The 12,078-nt window shown below is 40.1% G+C and overlaps 1 protein-coding gene across 3 annotated transcripts in view; it reads right to left on the minus strand.

Annotated features, from left to right (window-relative positions):
- sbf2 (SET binding factor 2) overlaps positions 1–12,078 on the minus strand; it is a 521,046-nt gene that overhangs the window by 197,810 nt on the left and 311,158 nt on the right. For all 3 annotated transcript variants that reach the window (XM_073049581.1, XM_073049580.1, XM_073049579.1), the window contains one exon: positions 3,375–3,524. In XM_073049581.1, the coding sequence (XP_072905682.1) occupies positions 3,375–3,524 (150 nt within the window). The remainder of the gene's footprint in view (positions 1–3,374; positions 3,525–12,078) is intronic.

Genomic DNA, 12,078 nt, shown 5'->3' on the forward strand with positions numbered 1-12,078 from the left:
AAACACTTCAGGTCAGACACCTTACCCCAGTACAGGAACCAAGAGAAATGGTGGAAGGTTATAACATGGCTGTAGAACTAGGCAAGAGGCATTGTGTAAATTGCAAATAGTTATCATTAAGTATGACTGCAAATTCATGGATATATTCTTATGGGACACCAGAAAATGAACTAGGTCTTCTACTTCCATGCTGGACACAGTTTCCAACAACAGCATGGGAATAAAGCTGGCAGCTCTGCTGTACTATTGGGCAAGTTGTAATAGTGAACCACATGGAATCCAATGGGCAGGCTTTTAGGCTCTCAGGTTAAACTTGGCAAAAGCACATCGACTCCAATTAAGATGAATGGGAGACACTGGCTGTTGGCAGAATACCAAGTACAGCTCATATTATGATTTATTTATAGTATTATAGGCTTGGCTCTTGTGTGCCCATGTTTTCAGCATGTTAAATGAAATAAAGGCAAGATTATCAATTTTGACAGGTCCAATGTATTATTGCATGCTTATAAACATATCAAAAACTGCTTGGGCCATGCTGGACTGAACAACAAAGCCCAGGGTTGGAATACAGAACAAATTAGAGCACTACAAAAACTGCTACAGTACTATAAAACTAATATTTGTTCCTAGTAGTTATCAATGAAGGTATTAATCCAGTGTATGCTGCTGTGTTCTTTTGATTAACTAAATGAACAAAACCAGCGCAGTCACCTAGTACAGATAATGGACTGCTTCCAAATAATGTTTTCGACGATTGCATCCTCCAAGTCTTCATTTTCATTGTAACAACATTCAAGATGATTGTCTATACCTTCAAATTCTTCATAGTTCCTAACTTCTGGAAGTAGTGAAATCATTTAATTTTCATTCCTGGCTGTTTCTGGGATCTCCAATCTGAGGGCTTGAAACTGTGGTGAGCAAAACAATTCTGAATTGTCTTACTGCTTATTTCTTGCCAACTATCAGTGAACACAAACACATGCAAATGACTGTAAGACTACTCACTCTAAGCATGGTGTAGTGTCTAATGGCAACACAAGTGCATATGACTGAAGTTAATTAGAAACTCTTCGGCAACAGCCTCCTGTCCCAATTAAGTGGCACAGTGTTCCAAATAAACAATGGGAATCCTGCTATTTTCTCAATTAGTTTTTGTTCTTTAAGAGTTGTCTCAAATAAGTGGCTGCTCCATTAACTGATGACCCACTTAATGGGATTCCACTGTAAACAGATCTTTACTGCTAATACTCATCCAAACTGGAAGACGGATATTCCTATTGATCGTAAACGCATACGTTTCCAAAAATAATTCATAAACAAACCCCATTATTTTCTTTAAATTCTTTGTAAACAAGAAAGTTAATTGAAAACTTTACATTTGAAATCAGTTTGAAGGGGTGGTGCAATAACCAAATTTCATATGAATGGAATCTTTCTGTTGCTGACTTGCAGGGAAATTATAAATCAACTAAACTGTGGTGTAGTCTACCACTGGAAATGTGCACAAGTAATCGTTACTTGATAAAATATGAAAAAGCTGACAAAGATTCAGTTCAATGAGGGGAAAAAAGTGTTTGTCCAGTGCGCAGCACAAAATTTTTTAAATCATTCCACAACATGAGTCACATATTCCAGCACAGAACAGATAACAATAAAAAAATGAAAACAAATAGAGGGAAAAATATTTTGAGAACTAATCACAAGAATGAATGTGCCGAAACAGAACTGTGTTTACATTTATAACTCACTAAAAACTGACCACTAAAGCATGTTTACTTAAAGCAAATTAATTGTACATTTCACCATGGAGAGAGTATTCTGTTGTCTTGTGATTAAAAGAAACACTTGTGTTGTTTTAATATCCTTCTAAAGACATGAATGAAAATAAGATGATTAGGCTTTGGCGCACAGCAAATCTGTAATAAACACAAGATAATTTGCAGATGATAGGAATCTTGAATAACAAACACAAAATATTGGAGGAACTCAGCAAGCCAGACAGCATCTATGGAGGGGAATAAACAGTCAATGTTTCAGGCCGAGATGCTTCACCAGAACTCCCATCAGAACCCTTGAGCGGAATCTGTCATAAACCAGTTCCTTGACATAACTGAAAGTGTGAAGTAATGTGTATGGTAAATAAAGAGTACCACATGGTTAGACTGATTTATCTATTTACATTTCCTGAAGACATTTTGGTAAGGTGCCATATTAGAGGCTACTGTGGAAAAATACAGCCTCTGGTATAAGAGATACGAGATTAGCTTGGATAGATGATGAGCTGGGATGTAGAAAACCATGCATACACAGGTTGTTTTTTTTTGACTGGCAAGATTATAATAAGTGATGCATGATAGGGATTGGTATTGGGTATGATTTTTTAAATATATATAGGTTATAGAAATGACAGATCAAGGCACTGAAGATGTGATTGCTAGATCTTTCGATGTCACAAAAAGAATTAGTAAAGTTAGTTGTGATGCAGGCACAAGGGCAATAAGGAAATACTGATGAACTATGTGAATGGGCAAAGATCTAACAATAGAATATGGGAAAATGTGAAATTGGTAGGAAATGATATTGGCAGGAAAGCATATGATTTAAATAGTGATAAAGTGAAAAGATCCAATCCACAAAGAAATCTGGGTGACCTACTAATGATTAGGTGTATAAGATGATGAGGCGTGGATAGCCAGAGGCTTTTTCCCAAGGGGTGAAATGGCTAACACGAGGGATATAGTTTTAAGGTGCTTGGATATAGGTACTGAGGGGACGCCAGGGTAAGTTTTCCACACAGAGAGTGGTGGGTGCGTAGAATGCACCGCCAGCGGCGGTAGTGGAAGCGGACACAATAGGGTCTTTTAAGAGCCTCTTAGATAGGTACATGGAGCTTAGAAAAATAGAGGACTATGTACTAGGAGATTCTAGGCAGTTTCTTTCAAGGCCAACAATATCTAGAACATTTGACACAAAGGCCTCGCTTCCCAGCCCAGCTTCACATCTTGGGGAGCCCATTCCATATATCCTTGTCCCGTCTGTTCTTTGTCGACCTGTTGCCCTACTATAGACACATAATCAACTGCTGCATGAACATCTATGGTATATTTTCCTATCATCTTTCTACATCATGAATGTATAATTAAACTACTAACTTACATACATGGAGAAGACATTTTTATCAAAATATCTTTCAGCAGAAATGCAAATTGAACCACCACAAAACTCGAACTTAAAAACATTCTATAGTTCATCTTTATTATAAGATTAAACAAACTTGGAGTAAGCTGTCATCATCAATGGTTAGATATTCAGGATTTTTCATAATTCCTTCACTGCTAAATAGCTAATGCCAATACAGCAGAAGGATTTACCTGTAATGCACAATTCATCATTCTGACAATGTAGTCAAACTGCTGGTGATCCAGAATTGCTCGATTTTGTTGAACATGCAGACTTAATTCTTCAAGGAGGCACTGCCGAGCTACTCGACCCTTCAAGGCACGCAATGCAGCTGGTAGAGTCTAACAAAGCAAATATAATAATTGGAAATGTAAACTTTATATCCAAATCCTTGAAATATTATAAGACAGCTTCTAATGGACATTTCAGTATTACAGTGCCACATACATACCATTAAAGGATTTTATTTCAAATTATTTATATGAAACTACCCATGTACCACTGTCATATAACTTAATATCTCCATAAACTAAACTCTGGAACCCCTTCTATTTAGATTTATGGGTGATGGCATTCAAAGCATTATTTCATCTATCCTGTAGTATCAAATCACTGCTTTGTGGATCTCATAAAAATGTCTGTCATTGCAAAATTTAATTTCCAAAGTATCCATTCTAAATAAAAACTAAGAAAACCCTGTGTAATGAAAATGGAATTATAATTTTTAAAGACTATGTATGTGAAGAAATTCTCTTCTGGAGTGAGGTTTGGAATCATTACAACTGAAGTACAAAGACCATGAAACATTATTCATGATAAGCATTCTGATTTTTCTAAAATAGGCTTAAATATATCCAACAGGCTTACCTTACATCATCTACATAAATACTGTGGGGTCATAACATTTGAGGCTCAATATCAGTGATATCATGAAGCTAAGCCCTGAGCTGTGGTTTACTTTGGGGTACTGGACAAGATTGTTCCAATAGTTATCCAGCTACTTCATCATAAATCACAGATTATTCACAACATACATGCCAGCTTATTCTTGACTTCTATGCTGTGCCCTGCAGTGTCGATGTATAGAACACTGGAAAGTCAGGTGCAACTGAAGTTATCTTGCCCTCAACCCCAGACATTGCTTAGGGATGTTCCATAACTTACCGGACAGGGCCGCTACTTATCTGGCTCAGCATTGTAACAATAATAGCCGACTGGTAGCAGGCTAGGATGGAATCTAGGTTGATAGATCCATGAGGAAATGGCACCAGCTGTTCATTTAGAAAAATGGTGAGGAATGGCAAGTGGTTTGCTTTTAAATTACATTTTAATTTATATTAGTGGTTTTATTTACAGCAGATAAAAGTTTTCTGAACAAATTTATTTTCTAATTCACTATTTTTCTTTTCTTGATTCACGTCTTTTTTATTGTTTCAAAAATTCTCTGATCAAAGACCAACTGGAAACAGTGAAATAACCTGATGAGAGAACTGTGGGCCTTACCTCCCCCACAACCATAGTCAGAATCAAAATCCAAACCAGAGTTTAATAATACTGGCATATGTCAAGAAATTGTTGTTTTGCAACAGCAGTAGATTGCAATACATAACAAAAAACTATAAATTACAATTATAATATATACATAAAGGAGAAAATTAAATTAAATAAGTAGTGCAAAAAGAGAGGGGGAAACACTGAGGTAGTGTTCAAAGGTTCATTGTTCATTCAGAAATCTGATGGTGGAGAAGCTGTTCCTGAAATGTTGAGTGTATGTCTTCAGGCTCCTGTACCTCCTCCTTGATGGTAGCAATAAGAAGAGGATATGTCCTGGGTGATGGTGATCATTAATGACGGATGCCGTCTTTTTGAGGCATCCCCTCTTGAAGGCGTCCACGATACCAGGGAGACTAGTGTCCATGATGGATCTGGATGAGTTTACTTTTTTCTGCAGCTTTTTCCCAATCCTGTGCAGTAGTCTCTCCAAACCAGACAATGATGCAACCAGTTAGAATGGTCTCCATGGTACATCTGTAGAAATTTGCAAGAGTCTTTGATGACGCACCAAGTCTCCTCAAACTCCTAATAAAATATAGCTGCTGTTATGCCTTCTTTGTAACTGCATCAGTATGTTGGGTCCATGATAGATCTTCAGACACACTGACAGTCATAAATTTGAACCTGCTCACCCTTGCTACTGCTGAACCCTCAACGAGGACTAGTGTGTGTTCCCTCGACTACCCGTTCCTGAAGTCCATAATTCCTGTGACACCACTCAACTGGCTAACCTATCTCACTTCTGTACTCCTATTCGTCACCATTTGAAATTCTGCAAACAATAGCTGTGTTGTCGGCAAAATTATAGATGTGGCTTGAGCTCTGCCTAGCCATACAATCGCAGATGTAGAGATAGAAAAGCAGTCAGTTAACCATGCATCCTTGAGGTGCAGCAGTGTTGCTTGCCAGTGCGATGTTATTTCATGTATGCATAGACCATGGTCTCCGGCTGAGGAAAACAAGGATCCAGTTGGAGAGAGAGGTACAGAGACTCAGGTTTTCAAGCTTGTTGATTAGAACTGAGGGTACGATTGTGTTGGGCACTGAGCCATAATCAATAAAAAAAAAACTGTTGACGCAGGTATTACTATTGTCCAGATGTTCAAGGAGCCTATGAGATTGAATCAGCTGAAGACCCTTTGTGGTGGTAAGCAAACCGCAGTGGATCCAGATCCTTGCTCAGGCAAGAGTTGATTCTATCCATGACCAATCTCTCAAAGCAACTCATCACAACAGAGCAAACACGAGGAAATCTGCAGATGCTGGAAATTCAAACAACACACACAAAATGCTGGTGGAACACAGCAGGCCAGGCAGCATCTATAAGGAGAAGCACTGTCGACGTTTCGGGCCGAGACCCTTCGTCATCACAATAGATGTGAGTGCCACTGGGCAATAGTTGTTGAGGTATTTCACTCTGCCATTCTTGGCCGCTGGGTATATTCGGCACCCTTCTGAAGCAGGTGCGTACCTCTGACTGCAACAGTGAAAGATTGAAGATGTCCCAGAACACTTCCGCCAGCTGGATAGCACAGGTTTTCCAAACCCTATCAGAGCCTGGCACCTTGCAAGAGTTCACCATAGGCATAATTGTGGCTGGCAGTCTGCAACACCTCAGATATCAACAAAAGCAGTGACACCAGCAGAAACACAAGAGCTTCAAGGCCACAAAATATAACAACAACTTTGGGACTACAGTGGCAGGTAAGTGTAACCCTCCGGACAGGACAAAGGTAATCTGGCTCAATATCATTTAATCATACTTTGCTCCTTTCCTGAAACTGAGTTTTTTTTATACATAAATAGCAGAGAATATCACTTGCTTTTATTTTACTGTAACAGTAGCTTTTGATGGAAATTATAATAATTAAAATTTGGTTGCATCAGAACACTAGCTTAGTTGCTTCCTTGTGGTACTTTGATTCTTCGCCTCTGGTCTCTGGAGATTACTTCGATGTCAGTGGTGGTGTCCAGAAACTTTGATCAGTTTCAGAGATCAATCACTGGAAATGCAGTCATTGATGTATAGAGAAAATATGAGAGAGGGGAGAACAAACCTCTGGCTGACTGATCTGGATGTGGAAGCATGCTTGCCTAGTCTCACTTTTTGCCTCCTGTCAGAAAAGAAGTTTGTGATCGATCTGCAAAGAGGATTTGATACATTAAATTGGGAGAGCTTCTCTTAGGGATGATGGTATGAAGGCTGAACCGATATAATAAAAGACAGAATGCTGACACAAGTACCAGGGGAGTTGAGATGCAGTAGTATGACATCCAGATCAATAACATCTACATCATCTACAAGCCTATTAGCTCTGTAGGCAAATTGCAGAGGTTCTCAAAAATTTTGAGTTATGGACTTAAGAAATGATACAACCAGCCATTCAAAAGTCTTCATTATGACTAATGTGAATGCAATTGGACTGTAGTCACTGAGTCCAGTGATCTTTGATTTTTTTGGGGATTGGAATGCTAACAGACTTCTTGAAACATGCTAGAACAGTACATAATTTAAGAGACTGATTAAAAATGTCAGTGAAGACTGTAGACAGCTGGTTAGCGACATATTTAGGCATGGCAGGAGAGACAGAATTAGGGAATGGCAGTGGAGCAGCCTTCTTGATATTTCGCTTCCTGAATATCTTTCTCACCTCCTCCCTGACAACAAAGAGAGTGATAGTCCGGCTAAATGGGCATTTGAGGGGTCCTCTGAAGTGTGATATGCCAGTCAAATCGGCAGTGGAACTCATTTAACCAGTTTGGGAGGAGGGTGTCATAGGGGCAGGGAGTGCCTTCTTTTTGTAGTTAGTAGTGGACTGAAGACTAATAACTGGACTAAAAATTAAATGGCAGCAATACATAACATGGACTTTAAGTGAATCCAAATTCTTTCAGCTCAAAAGTACATAATTTTCAGAATGCCTGGTGAACATGGAGTTAATTTTATTTCAAAATGTGGTATTTAAAAAGGATAATCATTGCCTTCTGGGACAATAAGTTATAAATCAGTTAGAATTGTCAACCACATTCCAAGTAAGTTTAAGCTTAAAGTCCCAAGACACACTTAATGCAAGAATGAAATAAATGTGTGATAAAAATAACTCTAGTTATTTCCGTAGATGCTGCCTGACCTGCTGAGTTTCACCAGTGTTTTGTGTGTGCTACTCTGGATTTCCAGCATCTGCAGAATCTCTTCTGTTTATGATTTGCTGCTCCACTGCAAAATCTCTTTGACGGATGCCTACCCTGAAGAAACTTAAATCTCCTCTTCAACGGGAATTCAGTAAGATCCTGTCTCACTGCTCCCCCGTGATCTCTGCTGCTCTCCGACTCTTTGAACGTGAACTATTAAGACCCACCTTCTAGCTAGTCCTCGTTCCCCTCCCTTCCCCCTCCATTTATTCTGACATCTTCCTTTTCAGTCCTGAAGAAGGGTTTTGGCCCAAAACACAACATCAAAAACACACCATCCCTACCATGAAGCATGGTGGCTGCATCATGCTGTGAGGATGCTCCATTGCAGCAGGCCCTGGAAGGTTTGTGAAGGTACAGGGTAAAATGAATGCGTCAAAATACAAGGAAATCCTGAAGGAAAACATGATGCAGTCTGCAGGAGAACTGCTACTTGGGAGAAGATTGTTTTCCAGCAAGTCAATGACCCCATGCACAAAGCCAAAGCTACACAGGAATGGCTTAAAAACAACAAAGTTAATGTTCTGGAGAAGCCAAGTCAGAGTCCAGACCTCAATTCAATTGAGAATTTGTGGCTGGACTCAAAGAGCTGTTCACTTATGATCCCCATGCAATCTGACAGAGCTTGAGCAGTTTTGTAAAGAAGAATGGGGAAAACCTACAGTGTCCAGATGTTCAAAGCTGATAGAGACCTATCCACGCAGACTCAAGGCTGTAATTGCTGCCAAAGGAACATCTACTAAACACTCAAAGCTGCTGTGCAGGTGGACTCTGTGGTTAAGAAAGCATACGGTGCATTGGCCTTCATCAATCATGAGATTGAGTTCAGGAGCCGAGAGGTAATATTGCATCAAAATAGAACCCCAGTCAGACCCCACTTGGAGTACTGTGCTCAGTTCTGGTACAGTACTGGTCACCTCACTACAGGAAGGATGTGGAAAACATAGAAAGGGTTCAGAGGAGATTTACAAGGATGTTGCCTGGATTGGGGAGCATGCCTTTTGAGAATAGGTTGAGTGAACTCGGCCTTTTTTCCTTGGAGCAACAGAGGATGAGAGGTGACCTGTTAGAGGTGTATAAGATGATTAGAGGCACTGATCGTGTGGATAGTCAGAGGCTTTTTCCCCAGGGCTGGAATGGCTATCACGAGAGCGCTCAGTTTTAAGGTGCTTGTAAGTAGATACAGAGGAGATGTCAGAGGTAAGTGTGGTTTTTTTTTAAAACGCAGAGAGTGGCGAGTGTGTGGAATGGGCTGCCGGTGGAGGTGGATATGATAGGGTCTTTTAAGAGACTCCTGGACAGGTGCATGGAGATCAGAAAAATAGCCAGCTATGGGTAACCCTAGGTAATTTCTAAGGTAAGGACATGTTCAGCACAGCTTTGTGGGCCGAAGGGCCTGTATCATGCTGTAGGTTTTCTAGGGTTCTGTGTTTGCTTCCAACAAATTTCCTGTAGGGGCAGAGCTAATCTGAACAAATCAGAAACTGTTCTTCAACTGCACTCCAGAACCAAGATGACAGCTATGGTTTTGTTGAGCTACAGTGAAGTACACACTTATCTGTGCACACCACTGGAGGTCAAGATTCAAGTCATCTTTGATTTATTTGTTGTTCCATGAGAGGATAAGCATAATTCTCAGCAGAGACAATACAAATGTCTCCCACTAACCTGCTCCTGTTGCATCTCATTTCCCTTTCAAAATAAGGTTCATGACCAGATCCTACAAAACATTAACATTTTTTTCCTCTCAGGAGCCACTTCTCACTGAAGGCAGACCCGAATGATGAATTACACTGTCAACTTCTATGTCCTAACACAGTTTTGCACATGCACAAATTCAGTGAATGAGGTCCAAGAAATCAACTTATTCTCCATGCCTCATGAGCTTTACACTTACCACTTACAAAGAAAAAAATTTCTTAAACTAATCTGTCCCTACTATACAACATCACCCTCCAAGAATATAGATTTCAAAGGGACTGGACATGAACCATTTCCCATGCCAGAAGCTATTCTCAAGCACTATCAATGATATTTATTACCTACTTCAATGCACCAACATAATCTTTAATCCATTGAAGAAAACTGTGTTTGAAGGTCAAGCTTGATACCAAATTTATAATCTAACAAGCAACATTGATCCATGTGCTTCTATTTGCTTCTAAAACAAGGACTATCTACAACACAGAGTGTAAAGGATGCCCAGGGAGGGATAGCAGGCTTGTTATGGTTCACCCAGGGGCAGCTTGTCTACCTTTGGTCCCCACCTGCTTACTAGCTCTCACCTGTGGCTCCAACTAACTGTTTGTATGTGGTAGTGGCCACACTCCAGTATACCGCTTTGATGGGTGGGCTAAACCTGGTGAGGGTAGCCGGGAACCTCCAATCCCAGTGCGATGGGGATATGATATGCCTACCCCAGCATGCAAAGCCAGTTCTGGCAGACTGGGCAGATGAGATCAATTACAAGATCCAGTAGCCAAGAAGGCAGTGCTGCAGTGTTTTGTGGCGAGCGAAAGGCATGACAAGGCACAGAAGGCATCGGGGCTATCCACTGCAACTGAGGAAACCTCCAGTTGTGACAGTTTTTCATACCACTGGACCAAGATTTTTGAGGCTGAGAGAGTGGAACGGCACCGATGCAGTTTTCTCACTATAAAACCCCCCCTGCACAGGTTTTACTCCATGCAGCTCTTTAGCTGCTGACAAACATCATCGTCAAAAATGACAGATAACCACCAATCTACAACACACTCATCAGGACATAAGAAGGATGCCATCAATATACTCATCTTAAAACTCTTAACAATCTACTAGAACCTCCAGTGGAACCAAGTTATCCTTAATTCTGTAGGGCTACCGAAGAAGAAAGTGCAAGACCACAAACACCAGAAAATCTGCAGATGCCATAAATCCAAAGCAACACATACAAAATGCTGGAGGAACTCAGCAGGCCAGGCAACATCTATGGAAAAGAGTAAACAGTCAACATTTCAGGCCAAGACCCTTCACAAGGATGGGAAAGAAAGAGAAGATAGAGTAAGAAGATCCCCTCATTTAATGGAAGGGGACCATAACGTAAAACAGGTTGGGAACTCCCGATCTAGAGGGTATAAATTTAAGGTGAGAGGGTAATTTATTGTATGCAGAATCAGCTGCCAGAGGAAGTGATTGAGACAGGTATAATAACCACTTTTAAAAGATAGTTGGGCAGGTACATGGATTGGAAAGGTTCAGAAGCTTATATGCCAAATGTAGACAAATGGAACTACCCTGGTTTTCTCTGGGTGCTCCAGTTTTCCCCCCCACTCCATAGTCCAAAGAGTTAATTGCTCATCATAAGTTGTCCCATGATTAGGCTAGAATTAAATGCACTCCTTGAAGGGCTGGAAGGGCCTATTCCACACTGTATCTCAAAAAGAAGTAAATCCCAACTAAAAGAAGTCATGCATCTGGCCAGACCTCAAAGTGTCATGACAACAAGGCCAAAGACAACAAATCAATTAACGGATGGTGTACATTTTCCAAAATTGACTAGCAGCAGGTCTTTTGCCATCTGACTAATATAAATAACACAAACCAAAGAAACTAATTTTGCCATTAAAGATTATTTTATTCAAAATTACAAAAAGTATTTAAATAATTTAACAATTCTTCAAGGAAGCTAACTGAGCAATATGCGCGACCTTTTAACAGCAGAAATTAATACAATATTTGACCTTGGCCAGTGATATTAAACCTTATCCTATTACTTTTAAAAGCATAATCATTTACAGCTTTATCATCTCCCACATTAGAGCATCAAAGGACATCACAAAGTAAGTGGGGATGGGAGGTGGTGTAAGACAGGAGTGTAACGTGAACTAGAATGAGGATGCAAGGAACTACCATGCAACATTGAGAAGTTGAGCAAGTGGGTAAATGTGTGACAGATACAGCTTTACATGGTTAAATGTGGCTCTCAAAGCAGATATATTATTATTGTCCATTGACAGATGGGGAAAAGGGAAGATGAACAAGACCTGGATGTCCATTTACACATAACGTAGAAAGCAAGTGCTCAGATACAGTTAGAAGATAAATACTACACTTCAATGCAAGAGGGTTTGAGAACAGGAGCAAGGATGCCTTGCTGTAGTTATGCATGAC

The sequence above is a fragment of the Hemitrygon akajei genome, chromosome 6 (genome assembly GCF_048418815.1).
Source record: "Hemitrygon akajei chromosome 6, sHemAka1.3, whole genome shotgun sequence".
NCBI classification, from domain to species: domain Eukaryota; kingdom Metazoa; phylum Chordata; class Chondrichthyes; order Myliobatiformes; family Dasyatidae; genus Hemitrygon; species Hemitrygon akajei.